The sequence below is a fragment of the Syngnathus typhle genome, unplaced genomic scaffold, assembly GCF_033458585.1.
Source record: "Syngnathus typhle isolate RoL2023-S1 ecotype Sweden unplaced genomic scaffold, RoL_Styp_1.0 HiC_scaffold_214, whole genome shotgun sequence".
NCBI lineage: Eukaryota > Metazoa > Chordata > Actinopteri > Syngnathiformes > Syngnathidae > Syngnathus > Syngnathus typhle.
This window is the reverse complement of record NW_026872119.1, coordinates 1-24,834: the sequence shown is the minus strand read 5'-3', so window position 1 is coordinate 24,834 and position 24,834 is coordinate 1. Positions and strand designations below refer to the sequence as shown.

The 24,834-nt window shown below is 41.5% G+C and overlaps 1 protein-coding gene and 1 long non-coding RNA gene across 4 annotated transcripts; one reads left to right on the top strand and one right to left on the bottom strand.

The window, feature by feature from the left end:
- Nucleotides 1–8,920: 8,920 nt before the first annotated feature.
- LOC133148957 (uncharacterized) lies at nucleotides 8,921–12,514 on the top strand. Of its 3 annotated transcripts, XM_061271774.1 has the most exons (8): nucleotides 8,921–9,055; nucleotides 10,169–10,266; nucleotides 10,483–10,617; nucleotides 11,074–11,222; nucleotides 11,324–11,460; nucleotides 11,553–11,646; nucleotides 11,785–11,908; nucleotides 12,296–12,514. In XM_061271774.1, the coding sequence occupies exons 2-8, from the start codon at nucleotides 10,173–10,175 to the stop codon at nucleotides 12,505–12,507; spliced, it is 945 nt and encodes a 314-aa protein (XP_061127758.1). In that variant the 5' UTR covers nucleotides 8,921–9,055; nucleotides 10,169–10,172; the 3' UTR covers nucleotides 12,508–12,514. The 3 variants fall into 3 exon arrangements, with proteins under 3 accessions (XP_061127758.1, XP_061127759.1, XP_061127760.1); XM_061271775.1 differs by lacking the exon at nucleotides 10,169–10,266 and having other exon boundaries at nucleotides 8,928–9,055; XM_061271776.1 differs by lacking the exons at nucleotides 10,169–10,266; nucleotides 10,483–10,617 and having other exon boundaries at nucleotides 8,934–9,055.
- LOC133148958 (uncharacterized) lies at nucleotides 11,470–12,885 on the bottom strand. The gene is made up of 2 exons (XR_009712969.1): nucleotides 12,573–12,885; nucleotides 11,470–12,495 (listed from the first exon to the last, which is right to left on the bottom strand). It is a non-coding gene; the product is annotated as an uncharacterized LOC133148958 (long non-coding RNA).
- Nucleotides 12,886–24,834: the final 11,949 nt, after the last annotated feature.

The window sequence follows — 24,834 nt, the reverse complement described above, 5'->3', positions numbered from 1 at the left end:
TATGTTTTATAAGCATTTTAAATTTTATTGCTTAAATCGCATTTTCTCGGCGAGCTGAGCACTTTTTTCTGAATTGTGCCGCTCCCGTCACTCTGGTTAGGTTGGCATGGAAAAAAACGCTCTCGGGTGCTTTAGAGTGCCGAGTTTATCACTGCGCATGAAGAAATGACCACCTCCAACGTTTGGTTTATGTTTTATAAGCATTTTTAATTTTATTGCTTAAATCGCATTTTCTCGGCGAGCTGAGCACTTTTTCTGAATTGTGCCGCTCCCGTCACTCTGGTTAGGTTGGCATGGAAAAAAACGCTCTCGGGTGCTTTAGAGTGCCGAGTTTATCACTGCGCATGAAGAAATGACCACCTCCAACGTTTGGTTTATGTTTTATAAGCATTTTTAATTTTATTGCTTAAATCGCATTTTCTCGGCGAGCTGAGCACTTTTTCTGAATTGTGCCGCTCCCGTCACTCTGGTTAGGTTGGCATGGAAAAAAACGCTCTCGGATTCTTTAGAGTGCCGAGTTTATCACTGCGCATGAAGAAATGACCACCTCCAACGTTTGGTTTATGTTTTATAAGCATTTTTAATTTTATTGCTGAACGCATTTTCTCGGCGAGCTGAGCACTTTTTCTGAATTGTGCCGCTCCCGTCACTCTGGTTAGGTTGGCATGGAAAAAAACGCTCTCGGATTCTTTAGAGTGCCGAGTTTATCACTGCGCATGAAGAAATGACCACCTCCAACGTTTGGTTTATGTTTTATAAGCATTTTTAATTTTATTGCTTAAATCGCATTTTCTCGGCGAGCTGAGCACTTTTTCTGAATTGTGCCGCTCCCGTCACTCTGGTTAGGTTGGCATGGAAAAAAAACGCTCTCGGGTGCTTTAGAGTGCCGAGTTTATCACTGCGCATGAAGAAATGACCACCTCCAACGTTTGGTTTATGTTTTATAAGCATTTTTAATTTTATTGCTTAAATCGCATTTTCTCGGCGAGCTGAGCACTTTTTCTGAATTGTGCCGCTCCCGTCACTCTGGTTAGGTTGGCATGGAAAAAAACGCTCTCGGGTGCTTTAGAGTGCCGAGTTTATCACTGCGCATGAAGAAATGACCACCTCCAACGTTTGGTTTATGTTTTATAAGCATTTTTAATTTTATTGCTTAAATCGCATTTTCTCGGCGAGCTGAGCACTTTTTCTGAATTGTGCCGCTCCCGTCACTCTGGTTAGGTTGGCATGGAAAAAAACGCTCTCGGGTGCTTTAGAGTGCCGAGTTTATCACTGCGCATGAAGAAATGACCACCTCCAACGTTTGGTTTATGTTTTATAAGCATTTTTAATTTTATTGCTTAAATCGCATTTTCTCGGCGAGCTGAGCACTTTTTCTGAATTGTGCCGCTCCCGTCACTCTGGTTAGGTTGGCATGGAAAAAAACGCTCTCGGGTGCTTTAGAGTGCCGAGTTTATCACTGCGCATGAAGAAATGACCACCTCCAACGTTTGGTTTATGTTTTATAAGCATTTTTAATTTTATTGCTTAAATCGCATTTTCTCGGCGAGCTGAGCACTTTTTCTGAATTGTGCCGCTCCCGTCACTCTGGTTAGGTTGGCATGGAAAAAAACGCTCTCGGGTGCTTTAGAGTGCCGAGTTTATCACTGCGCATGAAGAAATGACCACCTCCAACGTTTGGTTTATGTTTTATAAGCATTTTTAATTTTATTGCTTAAATCGCATTTTCTCGGCGAGCTGAGCACTTTTTCTGAATTGTGCCGCTCCTGTCACTCTGGTTAGGTTGGCATGGAAAAAAACGCTCTCGGGTGCTTTAGAGTGCCGAGTTTATCACTGCGCATGAAGAAATGACCACCTCCAACGTTTGGTTTATGTTTTATAAGCATTTTTAATTTTATTGCTTAAATCGCATTTTCTCGGCGAGCTGAGCACTTTTTCTGAATTGTGCCGCTCCCGTCACTCTGGTTAGGTTGGCATGGAAAAAAACGCTCTCGGGTGCTTTAGAGTGCCGAGTTTATCACTGCGCATGAAGAAATGACCACCTCCAACGTTTGGTTTATGTTTTATAAGCATTTTTAATTTCATTGCTTAAATCGCATTTTCTCGGCGAGCTGAGCACTTTTTCTGAATTGTGCCGCTCCCGTCACTCTGGTTAGGTTGGCATGGAAAAAAACGCTCTCGGGTGCTTTAGAGTGCCGAGTTTATCACTGCGCATGAAGAAATGACCACCTCCAACGTTTGGTTTATGTTTTATAAGCATTTTTAATTTTATTGCTTAAATCGCATTTTCTCGGCGAGCTGAGCACTTTTTCTGAATTGTGCCGCTCCCGTCACTCTGGTTAGGTTGGCATGGAAAAAAAGGCTCTCGGGTGCTTTAGAGTGCCGAGTTTATCACTGCGCATGAAGAAATGACCACCTCCAACGTTTGGTTTATGTTTTATAAGCATTTTTAATTTTATTGCTTAAATCGCATTTTCTCGGCGAGCTGAGCACTTTTTCTGAATTGTGCCGCTCCCGTCACTCTGGTTAGGTTGGCATGGAAAAAAACGCTCTCGGGTGCTTTAGAGTGCCGAGTTTATCACTGCGCATGAAGAAATGACCACCTCCAACGTTTGGTTTATGTTTTATAAGCATTTTTAATTTTATTGCTTAAATCGCATTTTCTCGGCGAGCTGAGCACTTTTTCTGAATTGTGCCGCTCCCGTCACTCTGGTTAGGTTGGCATGGAAAAAAACGCTCTCGGATTCTTTAGAGTGCCGAGTTTATCACTGCGCATGAAGAAATGACCACCTCCAACGTTTGGTTTATGTTTTATAAGCATTTTTAATTTTATTGCTTAACGCATTTTCTCGGCGAGCTGAGCACTTTTTCTGAATTGTGCCGCTCCGGTCACTCTGGTTAGGTTGGCATGGAAAAAAACGCTCTCGGATTCTTTAGAGTGCCGAGTTTATCACTGCGCATGAAGAAATGACCACCTCCAACGTTTGGTTTATGTTTTATAAGCATTTTTAATTTTATTGCTTAAATCGCATTTTCTCGGCGAGCTGAGCACTTTTTCTGAATTGTGCCGCTCCCGTCACTCTGGTTAGGTTGGCATGGAAAAAAAACGCTCTCGGGTGCTTTAGAGTGCCGAGTTTATCACTGCGCATGAAGAAATGACCACCTCCAACGTTTGGTTTATGTTTTATAAGCATTTTTAATTTTATTGCTTAAATCGCATTTTCTCGGCGAGCTGAGCACTTTTTCTGAATTGTGCCGCTCCCGTCACTCTGGTTAGGTTGGCATGGAAAAAAACGCTCTCGGGTGCTTTAGAGTGCCGAGTTTATCACTGCGCATGAAGAAATGACCACCTCCAACGTTTGGTTTATGTTTTATAAGCATTTTTAATTTTATTGCTTAAATCGCATTTTCTCGGCGAGCTGAGCACTTTTTCTGAATTGTGCCGCTCCCGTCACTCTGGTTAGGTTGGCATGGAAAAAAACGCTCTCGGGTGCTTTAGAGTGCCGAGTTTATCACTGCGCATGAAGAAATGACCACCTCCAACGTTTGGTTTATGTTTTATAAGCATTTTTAATTTTATTGCTTAAATCGCATTTTCTCGGCGAGCTGAGCACTTTTTCTGAATTGTGCCGCTCCCGTCACTCTGGTTAGGTTGGCATGGAAAAAAACGCTCTCGGGTGCTTTAGAGTGCCGAGTTTATCACTGCGCATGAAGAAATGACCACCTCCAACGTTTGGTTTATGTTTTATAAGCATTTTTAATTTTATTGCTTAAATCGCATTTTCTCGGCGAGCTGAGCACTTTTTCTGAATTGTGCCGCTCCCGTCACTCTGGTTAGGTTGGCATGGAAAAAAACGCTCTCGGGTGCTTTAGAGTGCCGAGTTTATCACTGCGCATGAAGAAATGACCACCTCCAACGTTTGGTTTATGTTTTATAAGCATTTTTAATTTTATTGCTTAAATCGCATTTTCTCGGCGAGCTGAGCACTTTTTCTGAATTGTGCCGCTCCCGTCACTCTGGTTAGGTTGGCATGGAAAAAAACGCTCTCGGGTGCTTTAGAGTGCCGAGTTTATCACTGCGCATGAAGAAATGACCACCTCCAACGTTTGGTTTATGTTTTATAAGCATTTTTAATTTTATTGCTTAAATCGCATTTTCTCGGCGAGCTGAGCACTTTTTCTGAATTGTGCCGCTCCCGTCACTCTGGTTAGGTTGGCATGGAAAAAAACGCTCTCGGGTGCTTTAGAGTGCCGAGTTTATCACTGCGCATGAAGAAATGACCACCTCCAACGTTTGGTTTATGTTTTATAAGCATTTTTAATTTCATTGCTTAAATCGCATTTTCTCGGCGAGCTGAGCACTTTTTCTGAATTGTGCCGCTCCCGTCACTCTGGTTAGGTTGGCATGGAAAAAAAGGCTCTCGGGTGCTTTAGAGTGCCGAGTTTATCACTGCGCATGAAGAAATGACCACCTCCAACGTTTGGTTTATGTTTTATAAGCATTTTTAATTTTATTGCTTAAATCGCATTTTCTCGGCGAGCTGAGCACTTTTTCTGAATTGTGCCGCTCCCGTCACTCTGGTTAGGTTGGCATGGAAAAAAAGGCTCTCGGGTGCTTTAGAGTGCCGAGTTTATCACTGCGCATGAAGAAATGACCACTTCCAACGTTTGGTTTATGTTTTATAAGCATTTTTAATTTTATTGCTTAAATCGCATTTTCTCGGCGAGCTGAGCACTTTTTCTGAATTGTGCCGCTCCCGTCACTCTGGTTAGGTTGGCATGGAAAAAAACGCTCTCGGGTGCTTTAGAGTGCCGAGTTTATCACTGCGCATGAAGAAATGACCACCTCCAACGTTTGGTTTATGTTTTATAAGCATTTTTAATTTTATTGCTTAAATCGCATTTTCTCGGCGAGCTGAGCACTTTTTCTGAATTGTGCCGCTCCCGTCACTCTGGTTAGGTTGGCATGGAAAAAAACGCTCTCGGGTGCTTTAGAGTGCCGAGTTTATCACTGCGCATGAAGAAATGACCACCTCCAACGTTTGGTTTATGTTTTATAAGCATTTTTAATTTTATTGCTTAAATCGCATTTTCTCGGCGAGCTGAGCACTTTTTCTGAATTGTGCCGCTCCCGTCACTCTGGTTAGGTTGGCATGGGAAAAAACGCTCTCGGGTGCTTTAGAGTGCCGAGTTTATCACTGCGCATGAAGAAATGACCACCTCCAACGTTTGGTTTATGTTTTATAAGCATTTTCAATTTTATTGCTTAAATCGCATTTTCTCGGCGAGCTGAGCACTTTTTCTGAATTGTGCCGCTCCCGTCACTCTGGTTAGGTTGGCATGGAAAAAAACGCTCTCGGGTGCTTTAGAGTGCCGAGTTTATCACTGCGCATGAAGAAATGACCACCTCCAACGTTTGGTTTATGTTTTATAAGAATTTTTAATTTTATTGCTTAAATCGCATTTTCTCGGCGAGCTGAGCACTTTTTCTGAATTGTGCCGCTCCCGTCACTCTGGTTAGGTTGGCATGGAAAAAAACGCTCTCGGGTGCTTTAGAGTGCCGAGTTTATCACTGGGCATGAAGAAATGACCACCTCCAACCTTTGGTTTATGTTTTATAAGCATTTTTAATTTTATTGCTTAAATCGCATTTTCTCGGCGAGCTGAGCACTTTTTCTGAATTGTGCCGCTCCCGTCACTCTGGTTAGGTTGGCATGGAAAAAAACGCTCTCGGGTGCTTTAGAGTGCCGAGTTTATCACTGCGCATGAAGAAATGACCACCTCCAACGTTTGGTTTATGTTTTATAAGCATTTTTAATTTTATTGCTTAAATCGCATTTTCTCGGCGAGCTGAGAACTTTTTCTGAATTGTGCCGCTCCCGTCACTCTTTAGGTTGGCATGGAAAAAAACTCTCTCGGGTGCTTTAGAGTGCCGAGTTTATCACTGCGCATGAAGAAATGACCACCTCCAACGTTTGGTTTATGTTTTATAAGCATTTTTAATTTTATTGCTTAAATCGCATTTTCTCGGCGAGCTGAGCACTTTTTCTGAATTGTGCCGCTCCCGTCACTCTGGTTAGGTTGGCATGGAAAAAAACGCTCTCGGGTGCTTTAGAGTGCCAAGTTTATCACTGCGCATGAAGAAATGACCACCTCCAACGTTTGGTTTATGTTTTATAAGCATTTCTAATTTTATTGCTTAAATCGCATTTTCTCGGCGAGCTGAGCACTTTTTCTGAATTGTGCCGCTCCCGTCACTCTGGTTAGGTTGGCATGGAAAAAAACGCTCTCGGGTGCTTCAGAGTGCCGAGTTTATCACTGCGCATGAAGAAATGACCACCTCCAACGTTTGGTTTATGTTTTATAAGCATTTTTAATTTTATTGCTTAAATCGCATTTTCTCGGCGAGCTGAGCACTTTTTCTGAATTGTGCCGCTCCGGTCACTCTGGTTAGGTTGGCATGGAAAAAAACGCTCTCGGGTGCTTTAGAGTGCCGAGTTTATCACTGCGCATGAAGAAATGGCCACCTCCAACGTTTGGTTTATGTTTTATAAGCATTTTTAATTTTATTGCTTAAATCGCATTTTCTCGGCGAGCTGAGCACTTTTTCTGAATTGTGCCGCTCCCGTCACTCTGGTTAGGTTGGCATGGAAAAAAACGCTCTCGGGTGCTTTAGAGTGCCGAGTTTATCACTGCGCATGAAGAAATGACCACCTCCAACGTTTGGTTTATGTTTTATAAGCATTTTTAATTTTATTGCTTAAATCGCATTTTCTCGGCGAGCTGAGCACTTTTTCTGAATTGTGCCGCTCCCGTCACTCTGGTTAGGTTGGCATGGAAAAAAACGCTCTCGGGTGCTTTAGAGTGCCGAGTTTATCACTGCGCATGAAGAAATGACCACCTCCAACGTTTGGTTTATGTTTTATAAGCATTTTTAATTTTATTGCTTAAATCGCATTTTCTCGGCGAGCTGAGCACTTTTTCTGAATTGTGCCGCTCCCGTCACTCTGGTTAGGTTGGCATGGAAAAAAACGCTCTCGGGTGCTTTAGAGTGCCGAGTTTATCACTGCGCATGAAGAAATGACCACCTCCAACGTTTGGTTTATGTTTTATAAGCATTTCTAATTTTATTGCTTAAATCGCATTTTCTCGGCGAGCTGAGCACTTTTTCTGAATTGTGCCGCTCCCGTCACTCTGGTTAGGTTGGCATGGAAAAAAACGCTCTCGGGTGCTTCAGAGTGCCGAGTTTATCACTGCGCATGAAGAAATGACCACCTCCAACGTTTGGTTTATGTTTTATAAGCATTTTTAATTTTATTGCTTAAATCGCATTTTCTCGGCGAGCTGAGCACTTTTTCTGAATTGTGCCGCTCCGGTCACTCTGGTTAGGTTGGCATGGAAAAAAACGCTCTCGGGTGCTTTAGAGTGCCGAGTTTATCACTGCGCATGAAGAAATGACCACCTCCAACGTTTGGTTTATGTTTTATAAGCATTTTTAATTTTATTGCTTAAATCGCATTTTCTCGGCGAGCTGAGCACTTTTTCTGAATTGTGCCGCTCCCGTCACTCTGGTTAGGTTGGCATGGAAAAAAACGCTCTCGGGTGCTTTAGAGTTCCGAGTTTATCACTGCGCATGAAGAAATGACCACCTCCAACGTTTGGTTTATGTTTTATAAGCATTTTTAATTTTATTGCTTAAATCGCATTTTCTCGGCGAGCTGAGCACTTTTTCTGAATTGTGCCGCTCCCGTCACTCTGGTTAGGTTGGCATGGAAAAAAACGCTCTCGGGTGCTTTAGAGTGCCGAGTTTATCACTGCGCATGAAGAAATGACCACCTCCAACGTTTGGTTTATGTTTTATAAGCATTTTTAATTTTATTGCTTAAATCGCATTTTCTCGGCGAGCTGAGCACTTTTTCTGAATTGTGCCGCTCCCGTCACTCTGGTTAGGTTGGCATGGAAAAAAACGCTCTCGGGTGCTTTAGAGTGCCGAGTTTATCACTGCGCATGAAGAAATGACCACCTCCAACGTTTGGTTTATGTTTTATAAGCATTTTTAATTTTATTGCTTAAATCGCATTTTCTCGGCGAGCTGAGCACTTTTTCTGAATTGTGCCGCTCCCGTCACTCTGGTTAGGTTGGCATGGAAAAAAACGCTCTCGGGTGCTTTAGAGTGCCGAGTTTATCACTGCGCACGAAGAAATGACCACCTCCAACGTTTGGTTTATGTTTTATAAGCATTTTTAATTTTATTGCTTAAATCGCATTTTCTCGGCGAGCTGAGCACTTTTTCTGAATTGTGCCGCTCCCGTCACTCTGGTTAGGTTGGCATGGAAAAAAACGCTCTCGGGTGCTTTACAGTGCCGAGTTTATCACTGCGCATGAAGAAATGACCACCTCCAACGTTTGGTTTACGTTTTATAAGCATTTTTAATTTTATTGCTTAAATCGCATTTTCTCGGCGAGCTGAGCACTTTTTCTGAATTGTGCCGCTCCCGTCACTCTGGTTAGGTTGGCATGGGAAAAAACGCTCTCGGGTGCTTTAGAGTGCCGAGTTTATCACTGCGCATGAAGAAATGACCACCTCCAACGTTTGGTTTATGTTTTATAAGCATTTTTAATTTTATTGCTTAAATCGCATTTTCTCGGCGAGCTGAGCACTTTTTCTGAATTGTGCCGCTCCCGTCACTCTGCACAGCAAAAACTGGAGTGTTGAAATTTCAGGGTTAAACATGTCAGAGTTGATTTCAACTCTCAAAGTGTCATTTTAACACATTCTGATTAAAATGGTGTTCAGTGTTGGAGTTATTTAACAGAGTTATTCCAACCTAAGCAAATCAACTCTGTAGAGATGTAAAGTGCATCTCGGCCGAGTTAACTTGCTTGATATGCCCCTGGGCTTCAGTCCAGGTAAACCCTTGTGTTATGCCCCTGGGCTTTCAGCAGGGTGAACCCGTGCATCAATCAATAGTCTCCTGTGCGTGGCGTGGTCAACCGTCGTTTATTTCGCTGCTGGAATCAGGAATGGATGCGGAGTTGGACTTTTACACGAGAGGTAAGCTACAAAATCAAACTTGTAGGAACAATAACATTGAATTAAACATCTGCTGAGAATATTTATGTAACTTTGCTAAGCATTTTTTGTGGTTGGCACTGGACAGCGAACGTTTGGATTTTTTTTTTAATGCAATGTTAACTTCACCACTAACGTTACCACTTGCTAAAAAATAAACATTAATAAAAAAAACGGTTTCCTATGTTATCCTTTGCATTTTACCAAGTCTCACGCGTGCTTGAGAGGTTGTATAAACAAGGCTTCATATTTAACTGTCGAATATAGTTTGGGGCTAACGTTAGCACATGTTAACAAGCTAACTTGAAGTTCATGGCGGGTGCATGGCATCAGTCCGACTGCCCAATACTCCCTCTTCCCATTTCTCCGACCATACACTTGTTAATTTCTGCGTCCATTAATCTAACCTTAACCCTAATCCTAACCATAACCCTCTAGAATAAGTAAGGGATAAACTGTTCAGAGGTTGTTATGGAGAAATAAGCCCCGACAGGATGAACTTTGGCTCCAACACGAAGTGAGGAGTTAATTCATGCAATAAACCCCGCACTTTGCGTAGGAGCCACGGCTAGAGTGAAATAATTAGCCTAAACAATTGCAGTTGGGTGCCTGTGTGGCAGACTCCCTGTGCCACTGCACCGAGACGAGTGTCCGAGGCTCTGATCATACAGGTGTGGTTAATAACTCTGATTAATGGGTAATGTAGGTAATGTAGTGGGCAGTCAGACTAAAAAGGGTCAACTTTACTGGTTCTGTGTTGTGTTTGTTTGGTCGCTGAAAACCAGCTTTTAACAGAGGGGAATGTTTTAATAAATCAGTTTTGCCTCAAATGTAAATGTTAATTACGGTAGCATGTGCTGCAGTCACTACAGCTAGTCGCTGCCACGTTCATCAATGAGAGCGTTTCCACTGGGCCTGCTGTGGCATGTTTTAACAGCCTCCCAGCAGCTGCTGAATGTGTTTGATCTTAGACATGCAGTGAAATTAATAATGAAACAATTTCTTGCATGATACACAACGTTTATGTGAGTGTTAAATAATTATTTCTTGCATGTTAAGTGTTTACTGACATTTGTTTGTTGTTGCATGTCTCAGAAAAATGTTGATCCAGGTTCGGTATTGCCAACAGCAGAAGTATGTGAAGTTGGATGAGGTTGATGGATGTTTTGATTTTGTGCAGTTCCATGACAAAGGTTTGTTTTTGTTTTACTTATTAATTAAGCTTGGTTTGATATAAAGGGCAGAACAACGCCCCTTTCTTTTAAGATTTGGACTGAAAAGGGAATGTATTTTATGCAGGGGATTATCTCTGAATTTGTTTACAGTGGTGGATTAAATTATTGAATGTGAAATGAGGCAAGATCAGTGCTAGCTTAAAGGTCCACTCAGATGTATCTTGTCTTTTCCAGTCATCGAGAGATTTTGCCTGCCACCTGACGCAAAATTAGTGTACAAAGATGCAACAGGGACAGAAGTTGATGAGGACATTTTCAGTGACCTTGTCAGCCAAGGCAATGTGACTCTATCAGTTTTCTCAAATGACGGTGAGAAATGTAAAGGGGTAAATTACATAATGCAATGTGTAAAACACTAATGCAAATTTATAAGTACAGAAATACAGTAAACAATTTCAATTTAATATTTTCAGAATTAAGTCATTTAATACACTTAAAGGTGGATCAAATATTCAATATCATTCTTTGTGGTTACACAACAGGGACATTCAGCCTGACTTTTATTAAATGGTTTAAATGTCATTTTAACTGACATAAATCCAACATGAATACCAAATGTATTTTTGATTAATCTAATTCATGCCTTTAAAACAATTTCTGAAAATATTTCTGAATTGCCTATCAAGACTGAGAATCAATTGATTAAATGAGTTGAGTCTATGGTGTGCCGTTGGCTTGGTTAGATCAAAAATCTTCTATGACTTTTTGTATACTGCAAATAAACACCCCACCCCCCTTCTTCTTTTTTTTTTTTTTTTTTTTTAGAATTTTCCGATTGCTCCTTGTCCTCTCCATCCGATTATTCTGATTCAAGCTTCAGTTCATGTGCAAGTACATCAACTATACTCCTAGATGAGGTTCCTAGGAAGAAACCAAGACTTGAGGGCCCACTTACTGCAGCATCTGCTAGAAAGGTTGTGCTAAGTACTCACAGGTTTCTTAAAATCAACATTTGTCATCCTTAAACTCTAGAAAGGCAGTTTATCACATTTGTTTTTTTGCTTCTTTTTCAAAGTTGATTGAAGATGTCCTTGGTACCAGCTCAGGTGGTGAAGAGGTCCTCCAAGAGTATCACACAACAAAAACTCTAACAGATGCTACCAGAAGAAAGTTGGTCAATATAATAGTGGCACACATGATTGATAAACACGGGTATGTGTGTTCTATTTGTCTGTACTATCCTTTTTTTATTAACAAGTTAACTACTTGGCCCTTGTATTAATGCTAATTTGATCTTTTCTCAGGCAACTCCCCAGCAAAGCTGTTCGAGAAGAGTACGCTCTTGGGATAGTGACAGTGTTCCCGTCCCTCAAAGACCCATACTCCAAGAAAGGCTATGTATAGTCATTATTATTGTACTGTCTGTTTACATAATTTTCATGTTTTGTCTACATTACAGTAACATTTAGATTCTGAAATTTCACAGTAGCTTATGAGGTTGACATCACATTAATTTTGAATGTATTTCCATTTTAGGAACATTTCTATGATGCTGCAAGCAGCACCGGATACATTTCTTGGCGTCTGAAAACGATTCAGAGAAAGAGTCGAAGAGGACATGCATCTACAAGTAGCCCCACTGGCTTTTCCCCAGGAGGAGGTCAGTCTATCTATCTATCTATCTATCTATCTATCTATCTATCTATCTATCTATCTATCTATCTATCTATCTATCTATCTATCTATCTATCTATCTATCTATCTATCTATCTATCTATCTATCTATCTATCTATCTATCTATCTATCTATCTATGTATCTATCTATCTATCTATCTATCTATCTATCTATCTATCTATCTATCTATCTATCTATCTATCTATCTATCTCTCTATCTATCTCTCTATCTATCTCTCTATCTCTCTATCTCTCTCTCTATGCAACTGTCTTTCTTTCTCTAAGTACCCCTCATTTTTCTTTCTTTCTTACAACTTCATCTAGGGTGTTTCTTGTTTTTTTTCTTGAAAGAATTGTGTGCTTTTTTTCAGGAGGCCCAAATGTGCGCAGGTCCATTGTTGTTGACCAGCAGCTTGATGGGGATGCATACCAGGAAGCCATCTCCTTGCTCAACCATACAACAGACAGTTCCGTAATTTTTCTGAAGATGAGAGAGACCTTTCAGAATCGCCAAAAACTCATCCACGACTCAGACAAAACTCAAGATATCTTCTCCATCTTCCCAAGATTCCTGGATACATAGGGATTGGTAAGTATGAAATGGGATTTTTAGAATGCCTTGAAATGTGCTGAATGTGGTAGTAGTACATTTGCTTTCTTATAGATGAATCAAGACTTCACACTCCTGTTTGAAGAGGAGGTTTCCAACCTGCTGCTCCAGAAATGGGATCCGTTCTTCAGAGATAACGTCATCAAAGAGGCCAAGCGGCTCACCCCAACACCTGAGCTGCGCCGAATGCTGCAGGCCGCAGAGTCTCCAGCAAGTGAACTTGATGAGGCACCAAGTGAGTTTTGTTCGATAGAATTTGTTATAAGCAATTACAGTTCAATAGTCTTGTGATTAATAAAGACCGATTGATTTTATGTTACTGGACTTCAATTGTTCGTTCATTCTGTGTATTTCTTTTTCTTTTTTAAAAAAAAAAAAAAAATTCTTTAGCTGTCAGTTTACTTGTTGTTTGCAGTTCCATGGAGGAAGACATGCCAGTCTTTTGTCAAATAGATGATGTACTTCTGGTTGAAGATGACGTTTATTTTTTGACAAAAAAGCTATTTACAGAGATGTTTGTTGAACACCACCATGCCTTCAAAGTTTTACCAACTGAAGAGAGGTGTGTCATGAAAATGACTGAACTCAAATGTCACAAACCATTTGATATTCAAAGCTCATATAGTAAAGCAGATGAAAGTTTGTACATTATACCCTCGTTTATTATGTTTTAAATGACTGCATTGGGGGAAAGTTCTTAAAATAAATGGTAAGCAGATGGAAGTTTGTACATTATACCCTCATGTTTTAACTGACTGCATTGGGGGAAAAGTTAAAATAAATTGTGTTTTTGAAAATGCATTTTTCTCGGAATTGTCATTTTAATGGTTGTATTGTACTGTTTTTTTTTTTTAACTATGTAGTGTCAATTTAACCCAATTTAGGAAGTTAAAAAGGAGCTTTGATATAATGTAAATCGATAGTGTTAATTTAACCCAGTTTAGAGAGTTAAAAAGGAACTCTGATATAGTGTTAATGTAACTCGATATAGTGTTAATTTAACACAGTTTAGGGAGTTAAAAAGGAACTCTGATATAGTGTTAATGTAACTCGATATAGTGTTAATTTAACACAGTTTAGGGAGTTAAAAAGGAACTCTGATATAGTGTTAATGTAACTCGATATAGTGTTAATTCAACCCAGTCTAGGGAGTTAAAAAGTAACTCTGATATAGTGTTAATGTAACTCGATATAGTGTTAATTCAACCCAGTCTAGGGAGTTAAAAAGTAACTCTGATATAGTGTTAATGTAACTCGATATAGTGTTAATTCAACCCAGTCTAGGGAGTTAAAAAGTAACTCTAGGTACAGTGTTAAATAATTAACTATTTTGAAAGTGTTAATTTAACTCTGTAAAGTGTGGAGCTATATAAACCCGCAAAAAGTGTTAAAATTGACTCTGTGGGAGTTGATTCAACACTCCAGTTTTTGCTGTGTGGTTAGGTTGGCATGGGAAAAAACGCTCTCGGGTGCTTTAGAGTGCCGAGTTTATCACTGCGCATGAAGAAATGACCACCTCCAACGTTTGGTTTATGTTTTATAAGCATTTTTAATTTTATTGCTTAAATCGCATTTTCTCGGCGAGCTGAGCACTTTTTCTGAATTGTGCCGCTCCCGTCACTCTGGTTAGGTTGGCATGGAAAAAAACGCTCTCGGGTGCTTTAGAGTGCCGAGTTTATCACTGCGCATGAAGAAATGACCACCTCCAACGTTTGGTTTATGTTTTATAAGCATTTTTAATTTTATTGCTTAAATCGCATTTTCTCGGCGAGCTGAGCACTTTTTCTGAATTGTGCCGCTCCCGTCACTCTGGTTAGGTTGGCATGGAAAAAAACGCTCTCGGGTGCTTCAGAGTGCCGAGTTTATCACTGCGCATGAAGAAATGACCACCTCCAACGTTTGGTTTATGTTTTATAAGCATTTTTAATTTTATTGCTTAAATCGCATTTTCTCGGCGAGCTGAGCACTTTTTCTGAATTGTGCCGCTCCCGTCACTCTGGTTAGGTTGGCATGGAAAAAAACGCTCTCGGGTGCTTTAGAGTGCCGAGTTTATCACTGCGCATGAAGAAATGACCACCTCCAACGTTTGGTTTATGTTTTATAAGCATTTTTAATTTTATTGCTTAAATCGCATTTTCTCGGCGAGCTGAGCACTTTTTCTGAATTGTGCCGCTCCCGTCACTCTGGTTAGGTTGGCATGGAAAAAAACGCTCTCGGGTGCTTTAGAGTGCCGAGTTTATCACTGCGCATGAAGAAATGACCACCTCCAACGTTTGGTTTATGTTTTATAAGCATTTTTAATTTTATTGCTTAAATCGCATTTTCTCGGCGAGCTGAGCACTTTTTCTGAATTGTGCCGCTCCCGTCACTCTGGTTAGGTTGGCATGGAAAAAAACGCTCTCGGGTGCTTTAGAGTGCCGAGTTTATCACTGCGCATGAAGAAATGACCACCTCCAACGTTTGGTTTATGTTTTATAAGCATTTTTAATTTTATTGCTTAAATCGCATTTTCTCGGCGAGCTGAGCACTTTTTCTGAATTGTGCCGCTCCCGTCACTCTGGTTAGGTTGGCACCGAAAAAAACGCTCTCGGGTGCTTTAGAGTGCCGAGTTTATCACTGCGCATGAAGAAATGACCACCTCCAACGTTTGGTTTATGTTTTATAAGCATTTATAATTTGATTGCTTAAATCGCATTTTCTCGGCGAGCTGAGCACTTTTTCTGAATTGTGCCGCTCCCGTCACTCTGGTTAGGTTGGCATGGAAAAAAACGCTCTCGGGTGCTTTAGAGTGCCGAGTTTATCACTGCGCATGAAGAAATTACCACCTCCAACGTTTGGTTCATGTTTTATAAGCATTTTTAATTTTATTGCTTAAATCGCATTTTCTCGGCGAGCTGAGCACTTTTTCTGAATTGTGCCGCTCCCGTCACTCTGGTTAGGTTGGCATGGAAAAAAACGCTCTCGGGTGCTTTAGAGTGCCGAGTTTATCACTGCGCATGAAGAAATGACCACCTCCAACGTTTGGTTTATGTTTTATAAGCATTTTTAATTTTATTGCTTAAATCGCATTTTCTCGGCGAGCTGAGCACTTTTTCTGAATTGTGCCGCTCCCGTCACTCTGGTTAGGTTGGCATGGGAAAAAACGCTCTCGGGTGCTTTAGAGTGCCGAGTTTATCACTGCGCATGAAGAAATGACCACCTCCAACGTTTGGTTTATGTTTTATAAGCATTTTCAATTTTATTGCTTAAATCGCATTTTCTCGGCGAGCTGAGCACTTTTTCTGAATTGTGCCGCTCCCGTCACTCTGGTTAGGTTGGCATGGAAAAAAACGCTCTCGGGTGCTTTAGAGTGCCGAGTTTATCACTGCGCATGAAGAAATGACCACCTCCAACGTTTGGTTTATGTTTTATAAGAATTTTTAATTTTATTGCTTAAATCGCATTTTCTCGGCGAGCTGAGCACTTTTTCTGAATTGTGCCGCTCCCGTCACTCTGGTTAGGTTGGCATGGAAAAAAACGCTCTCGGGTGCTTTAGAGTGCCGACTTTATCACTGGGCATGAAGAAATGACCACCTCCAACCTTTGGTTTATGTTTTATAAGCATTTTTAATTTTATTGCTTAAATCGCATTTTCTCGGCGAGCTGAGCACTTTTTCTGAATTGTGCCGCTCCCGTCACTCTGGTTAGGTTGGCATGGAAAAAAACGCTCTCGGGTGCTTTAGAGTGCCGAGTTTATCACTGCGCATGAAGAAATGACCACCTCCAACGTTTGGTTTATGTTTTATAAGCATTTTTAATTTTATTGCTTAAATCGCATTTTCTCGGCGAGCTGAGAACTTTTTCTGAATTGTGCCGCTCCCGTCACTCTTTAGGTTGGCATGGAAAAAAACTCTCTCGGGTGCTTTAGAGTGCCGAGTTTATCACTGCGCATGAAGAAATGACCACCTCCAACGTTTGGTTTATGTTTTATAAGCATTTTTAATTTTATTGCTTAAATCGCATTTTCTCGGCGAGCTGAGCACTTTTTCTGAATTGTGCCGCTCCCGTCACTCTGGTTAGGTTGGCATGGAAAAAAACGCTCTCGGGTGCTTTAGAGTGCCAAGTTTATCACTGCGCATGAAGAAATGACCACCTCCAACGTTTGGTTTATGTTTTATAAGCATTTCTAATTTTATTGCTTAAATCGCATTTTCTCGGCGAGCTGAGCACTTTTTCTGAATTGTGCCGCTCCCGTCACTCTGGTTAGGTTGGCATGGAAAAAAACACTCTCGGGTGCTTCAGAGTGCCGAGTTTATCACTGCGCATGAAGAAATGACCACCTCCAACGTTTGGTTTATGTTTTATAAGCATTTTTAATTTTATTGCTTAAATCGCATTTTCTCGGCGAGCTGAGCACTTTTTCTGAATTGTGCCGCTCCGGTCACTCTGGTTAGGTTGGCATGGAAAAAAACGCTCTCGGGTGCTTTAGAGTGCCGAGTTTATCACTGCGCATGAAGAAATGACCACCTCCAACGTTTGGTTTATGTTTTATAAGCATTTTTAATTTTATTGCTTAAATCGCATTTTCTCGGCGAGCTGAGCACTTTTTCTGAATTGTGCCGCTCCCGTCACTCTGGTTAGGTTGGCATGGAAAAAAACGCTCTCGGGTGCTTTAGAGTGCCGAGTTTATCACTGCGCATGAAGAAATGACCACCTCCAACGTTTGGTTTATGTTTTATAAGCATTTTTAATTTTATTGCTTAAATCGCATTTTCTCGGCGAGCTGAGCACTTTTTCTGAATTGTGCCGCTCCCGTCACTCTGGTTAGGTTGGCATGGAAAAAAACGCTCTCGGGTGCTTTAGAGTGCCGAGTTTATCACTGCGCATGAAGAAATGACCACCTCCAACGTTTGGTTTATGTTTTATAAGCATTTTTAATTTTATTGCTTAAATCGCATTTTCTCGGCGAGCTGAGCACTTTTTCTGAATTGTGCCGCTCCCGTCACTCTGGTTAGGTTGGCATGGAAAAAAAACGCTCTCGGGTGCTTTAGAGTGCCGAGTTTATCACTGCGCATGAAGAAATGACCACCTCCAACGTTTGGTTTATGTTTTACAAGCATTTTTAATTTTATTGCTTAAATCGCATTTTCTCGGCGAGCTGAGCACTTTTTCTGAATTGTGCCGCTCCCGTCACTCTGGTTAGGTTGGCATGGAAAAAAACGCTCTCGGGTGCTTTAGAGTGCCGAGTTTATCACTGCGCATGAAGAAATGACCACCTCCAACGTTTGGTTTATGTTTTATAAGCATTTTTAATTTTATTGCTTAAATCGCATTTTCTCGGCGAGCTGAGCACTTTTTCTGAATTGTGCCGCTCCCGTCACTCTGGTTAGGTTGGCATGGAAAAAAACGCTCTCGGGTGCTTCAGAGTGCCGAGTTTATCACTGCGCATGAAGAAATGACCACCTCCAACGTTTGGTTTATGTTTTATAAGCATTTTTAATTTTATTGCTTAAATCGCATTTTCTCGGCGAGCTGAGCACTTTTTCTGAATTGTGCCGCTCCCGTCACTCTGGTTAGGTTGCCATGGAAAAAAACGTTCTCGGGTGCTTTAGAGTGCCGAGTTTATCACTGCGCATGAAGAAATGACCACCTCCAACGTTTGGTTTATGTTTTATAAGCATTTTTAATTTTATTGCTTTAATCGCATTTTCTCGGCGAGCTGAGCACTTTTTCTGAATTGTGCCGCTCCCGTCACTCTGGTTAGGTTGGCATGGAAAAAAACGCTCTCGGATTCTTTAGAGTGCCGAGTTTATCACTGCGCATGAAGAAATGACCACCTCCAACGTTTGGTTTATGTTTTATAAGCATATTTAATTTTATTGCTTAAATCGCATTTTCTCGGCGAGCTGAGCACTTTTTCTGAATTGTGCCGCTCCCGTCACTCTGGTTAGGTTGGCATGGAAAAAAACGCTCTCGGGTGCTTTAGAGTGCCGAGTTTATCACTGCGCACGAAGAAATGACCACCTCCAACGTTTGGTTTATGTTTTATAAGCATTTTTAATTTTATTGCTTAAATCGCATTTTCTCGGCGAGCTGAGCACTTTTTCTGAATTGTGCCGCTCCCGTCACTCTGGTTAGGTTGGCATGGAAAAAAACGCTCTCGGGTGCTTTACAGTGCCGAGTTTATCACTGCGCATGAAGAAATGACCACCTCCAACGTTTGGTTTACGTTTTATAAGCATTTTTAATTTTATTGCTTAAATCGCATTTTCTCGGCGAGCTGAGCACTTTTTCTGAATTGTGCCGCTCCCGTCACTCTGGTTAGGTTGGCATGGGAAAAAACGCTCTCGGGTGCTTTAGAGTGCCGAGTTTATCACTGCGCATGAAGAAATGACCACCTCCAACGTTTGGTTTATGTTTTATAAGCATTTTTAATTTTATTGCTTAAATCGCATTTTCTCGGCGAGCTGAGCACTTTTTCTGAATTGTGCCGCTCCCGTCACTCTGGTTAGGTTGGCATGGGAAAAAACGCTCTCGGGTGCTTTAGAGTGCCGAGTTTATCACTGCGCATGAAGAAATGACCACCTCCAACGTTTGGTTTATGTTTTATAAGCATTTTTAATTTTATTGCTTAAATCGCATTTTCTCGGCGAGCTGAGCACTTTTTCTGAATTGTGCCGCTCCCGTCACTCTGGTTAGGTTGGCATGGAAAAAAACGCTCTCGGGTGCTTTAGAGTGCCGAGTTTATCACTGCGCATGAAGAAATGACCACCTCCAACGTTTGGTTTATGTTTTATAAGCATTTTTAATTTTATTGCTTAAATCGCATTTTCTCGGCGAGCTGAGCACTTTTTCTGAATTGTGCCGCTCCCGTCACTCTGGTTAGGTTGGCATGGAAAAAAACGCTCTCGGGTGCTTTAGAGTGCCGAGTTTATCACTGCGCATGAAGAAATGACCACCTCCAACGTTTGGTTTATGTTTTATAAGCATTTTTAATTTTATTGCTTAAATCGCATTTTCTCGGCGAGCTGAGCACTTTTTCTGAATTGTGCCGCTCCCGTCACTCTGGTTAGGTTGGCATGGAAAAAAAACGCTCTCGGGTGCTTTAGAGTGCCGAGTTTATCACTGCGCATGAAGAAATGACCACCTCCAACGTTTGGTTTATGTTTTACAAGCATTTTTAATTTTATTGCTTAAATCGCATTTTCTCGGCGAGCTGAGCACTTTTTCTGAATTGTGCCGCTCCCGTCACTCTGGTTAGGTTGGCATGGAAAAAAACGCTCTCGGGTGCTTTAGAGTGCCGAGTTTATCACTGCGCATGAAGAAATGACCACCTCCAACGTTTGGTTTATGTTTTATAAGCATTTTTAATTTTATTGCTTAAATCGCATTTTCTCGGCGAGCTGAGCACTTTTTCTGAATTGTGCCGCTCCCGTCACTCTGGTTAGGTTGGCATGGAAAAAAACGCTCTCGGGTGCTTCAGAGTGCCGAGTTTATCACTGCGCATGAAGAAATGACCACCTCCAACGTTTGGTTTATGTTTTATAAGCATTTTTAATTTTATTGCTTAAATCGCATTTTCTCGGCGAGCTGAGCACTTTTTCTGAATTGTGCCGCTCCCGTCACTCTGGTTAGGTTGCCATGGAAAAAAACGTTCTCGGGTGCTTTAGAGTGCCGAGTTTATCACTGCGCATGAAGAAATGACCACCTCCAACGTTTGGTTTATGTTTTATAAGCATTTTTAATTTTATTGCTTTAATCGCATTTTCTCGGCGAGCTGAGCACTTTTTCTGAATTGTGCCGCTCCCGTCACTCTGGTTAGGTTGGCATGGAAAAAAACGCTCTCGGATTCTTTAGAGTGCCGAGTTTATCACTGCGCATGAAGAAATGACCACCTCCAACGTTTGGTTTATGTTTTATAAGCATATTTAATTTTATTGCTTAAATCGCATTTTCTCGGCGAGCTGAGCACTTTTTCTGAATTGTGCCGCTCCCGTCACTCTGGTTAGGTTGGCATGGAAAAAAACGCTCTCGGGTGCTTTAGAGTGCCGAGTTTATCACTGCGCACGAAGAAATGACCACCTCCAACGTTTGGTTTATGTTTTATAAGCATTTTTAATTTTATTGCTTAAATCGCATTTTCTCGGCGAGCTGAGCACTTTTTCTGAATTGTGCCGCTCCCGTCACTCTGGTTAGGTTGGCATGGAAAAAAACGCTCTCGGGTGCTTTACAGTGCCGAGTTTATCACTGCGCATGAAGAAATGACCACCTCCAACGTTTGGTTTACGTTTTATAAGCATTTTTAATTTTATTGCTTAAATCGCATTTTCTCGGCGAGCTGAGCACTTTTTCTGAATTGTGCCGCTCCCGTCACTCTGGTTAGGTTGGCATGGGAAAAAACGCTCTCGGGTGCTTTAGAGTGCCGAGTTTATCACTGCGCATGAAGAAATGACCACCTCCAACGTTTGGTTTATGTTTTATAAGCATTTTTAATTTTATTGCTTAAATCGCATTTTCTCGGCGAGCTGAGCACTTTTTCTGAATTGTGCCGCTCCCGTCACTCTGGTTAGGTTGGCATGGGAAAAAACGCTCTCGGGTGCTTTAGAGTGCCGAGTTTATCACTGCGCATGAAGAAATGACCACCTCCAACGTTTGGTTTATGTTTTATAAGCATTTTTAATTTTATTGCTTAAATCGCATTTTCTCGGCGAGCTGAGCACTTTTTCTGAATTGTGCCGCTCCCGTCACTCTGGTTAGGTTGGCATGGAAAAAAACGCTCTCGGGTGCTTTAGAGTGCCGAGTTTATCACTGCGCATGAAGAAATGACCACCTCCAACGTTTGGTTTATGTTTTATAAGCATTTTTAATTTTATTGCTTAAATCGCATTTTCTCGGCGAGCTGAGCACTTTTTCTGAATTGTGCCGCTCCCGTCACTCTGGTTAGGTTGGCATGGAAAAAAACGCTCTCGGGTGCTTCAGAGTGCCGAGTTTATCACTGCGCATGAAGAAATGACCACCTCCAACGTTTGGTTTATGTTTTATAAGCATTTTTAATTTTATTGCTTAAATCGCATTTTCTCGGCGAGCTGAGCACTTTTTCTGAATTGTGCCGCTCCCGTCACTCTGGTTAGGTTGGCATGGAAAAAAACGCTCTCGGGTGCTTTAGAGTGCCGAGTTTATCACTGCGCATGAAGAAATGACCACCTCCAACGTTTGGTTTATGTTTTATAAGCATTTTTAATTTTATTGCTTAAATCGCATTTTCTCGGCGAGCTGAGCACTTTTTCTGAATTGTGCCGCTCCCGTCACTCTGGTTAGGTTGGCATGGAAAAAAACGCTCTCGGGTGCTTTAGAGTGCCGAGTTTATCACTGCGCATGAAGAAATGACCACCTCCAACGTTTGGTTTATGTTTTATAAGCATTTTTAATTTTATTGCTTAAATCGCATTTTCTCGGCGAGCTGAGCACTTTTTCTGAATTGTGCCGCTCCCGTCACTCTGGTTAGGTTGGCATGGAAAAAAACGCTCTCGGGTGCTTTAGAGTGCCGAGTTTATCACTGCGCATGAAGAAATGACCACCTCCAACGTTTGGTTTATGTTTTATAAGCATTTTTAATTTTATTGCTTAAATCGCATTTTCTCGGCGAGCTGAGCACTTTTTCTGAATTGTGCCGCTCCCGTCACTCTGGTTAGGTTGGCATGGAAAAAAACGCTCTCGGGTGCTTTAGAGTGCCGAGTTTATCACTGCGCATGAAGAAATGACCACCTCCAACGTTTGGTTTATGTTTTATAAGCATTTTTAATTTTATTGCTTAAATCGCATTTACTCGGCGAGCTGAGCACTTTTTCTGAATTGTGCCGCTCCCGTCACTCTGGTTAGGTTGGCATGGAAAAAAACGCTCTCGGGTGCTTCCGAGTTTATCACTGCGCATGAAGAAATGACCACCTCCAACGTTTGGTTTATGTTTTATAAGCATTTTTAATTTTATTGCTTAAATCGTTTTTTCTCGGCGAGCTGAGCACTTTTTCTGAATTGTGCCGGTCCCGTCACTCTGGTTAGGTTGGCATGGAAAAAAACGCTCTCGGGTGCTTTAGAGTGCCGAGTTTATCACTGCGCATGAGGAAATTACCACCTCCAACGTTTGGTTTATGTTTTATAAGCATTTTTAATTTTATTGCTTAAATCCCATTTTCTCGGCGAGCTGAGCACTTTTTCTGAATTGTGCCGCTCCCGTCACTCTGGTTAGGTTGGCATGGAAAAAAACGCTCTCGGGTGCTTTAGAGTGCCGGGTTTATCACTGCGCATGAAGAAATGACCACCTCCAACGTTTGGTTTATGTTTTATAAGCATTTTTAATTTTATTGCTTAAATCGCATTTTCTCGGCGAGCTGAGCACTTTTTCTGAATTGTGCCGCTCCCGTCACTCTGGTTAGGTGGAAAAAAACGCTCTCGGGTGCTTTAGAGTGCCGAGTTTATCACTGCGCATGAAGAAATGACCACCTCCAACGTTTGGTTTATGTTTTATAAGCATTTTTAATTTTATTGCTTAAATCGCATTTTCTCGGCGAGCTGAGCACTTTTTCTGAATTGTGCCGCTCCCGTCACTCTGGTTAGGTTGGCATGGAAAAAAACGCTCTCGGGTGCTTTAGAGTGCCGAGTTTATCACTGCGCATGAAGAAATGACCACCTCCAACGTTTGGTTTATGTTTTATAAGCATTTTTAATTTTATTGCTTAAATCGCATTTTCTCGGCGAGCTGAGCACTTTTTCTGAATTGTGCCGCTCCCGTCACTCTGGTTAGGTTGGCATGGAAAAAAACGCTCTCGGGTGCTTTAGAGTGCCGAGTTTATCACTGCGCCTGAAGAAATGACCACCTCCAACGTTTGGTTTATGTTTTATAAGCATTTTTAATTTTATTGCTTAAATCGCATTTTCTCGGCGAGCTGAGCACTTTTTCTGAATTGTGCCGCTCCCGTCACTCTGGTTAGGTTGGCATGGAAAAAAACGCTCTCGGGTGCTTTAGAGTGCCGAGTTTATCACTGCGCATGAAGAAATGACCACCTCCAACGTTTGGTTTATGTTTTATAAGCATTTTTAATTTCATTGCTTAAATCGCATTTTCTCGGCGAGCTGAGCACTTTTTCTGAATTGTGCCGCTCCCGTCACTCTGGTTAGGTTGGCATGGAAAAAAATGCTCTCGGGTGCTTTAGAGTGCCGAGTTTATCACTGCGCATGAAGAAATGACCACCTCCAACGTTTGGTTTATGTTTTATAAGCATTTTAAATTTTATTGCTTAAATCGCATTTTCTCGGCGAGCTGAGCACTTTTTCTGAATTGTGCCGCTCCCGTCACTCTGGTTAGGTTGGCATGGAAAAAAACGCTCTCGGGTGCTTTAGAGTGCCGAGTTTATCACTGCGCATGAAGAAATGACCACCTCCAACGTTTGGTTTATGTTTTATAAGCATTTTTAATTTTATTGCTTAAATCGCATTTTCTCGGCGAGCTGAGCACTTTTTCTGAATTGTGCCGCTCCCGTCACTCTGGTTAGGTTGGCATGGAAAAAAACGCTCTCGGGTGCTTTAGAGTGCCGAGTTTATCACTGCGCATGAAGAAATGACCACCTCCAACGTTTGGTTTATGTTTTATAAGCATTTTTAATTTTATTGCTTAAATCGCATTTTCTCGGCGAGCTGAGCACTTTTTCTGAATTGTGCCGCTCCCGTCACTCTGGTTAGGTTGGCATGGAAAAAAACGCTCTCGGATTCTTTAGAGTGCCGAGTTTATCACTGCGCATGAAGAAATGACCACCTCCAACGTTTGGTTTATGTTTTATAAGCATTTTTAATTTTATTGCTTAACGCATTTTCTCGGCGAGCTGAGCACTTTTTCTGAATTGTGCCGCTCCCGTCACTCTGGTTAGGTTGGCATGGAAAAAAACGCTCTCGGATTCTTTAGAGTGCCGAGTTTATCACTGCGCATGAAGAAATGACCACCTCCAACGTTTGGTTTATGTTTTATAAGCATTTTTAATTTTATTGCTTAAATCGCATTTTCTCGGCGAGCTGAGCACTTTTTCTGAATTGTGCCGCTCCCGTCACTCTGGTTAGGTTGGCATGGAAAAAAAACGCTCTCGGGTGCTTTAGAGTGCCGAGTTTATCACTGCGCATGAAGAAATGACCACCTCCAACGTTTGGTTTATGTTTTATAAGCATTTTTAATTTTATTGCTTAAATCGCATTTTCTCGGCGAGCTGAGCACTTTTTCTGAATTGTGCCGCTCCCGTCACTCTGGTTAGGTTGGCATGGAAAAAAACGCTCTCG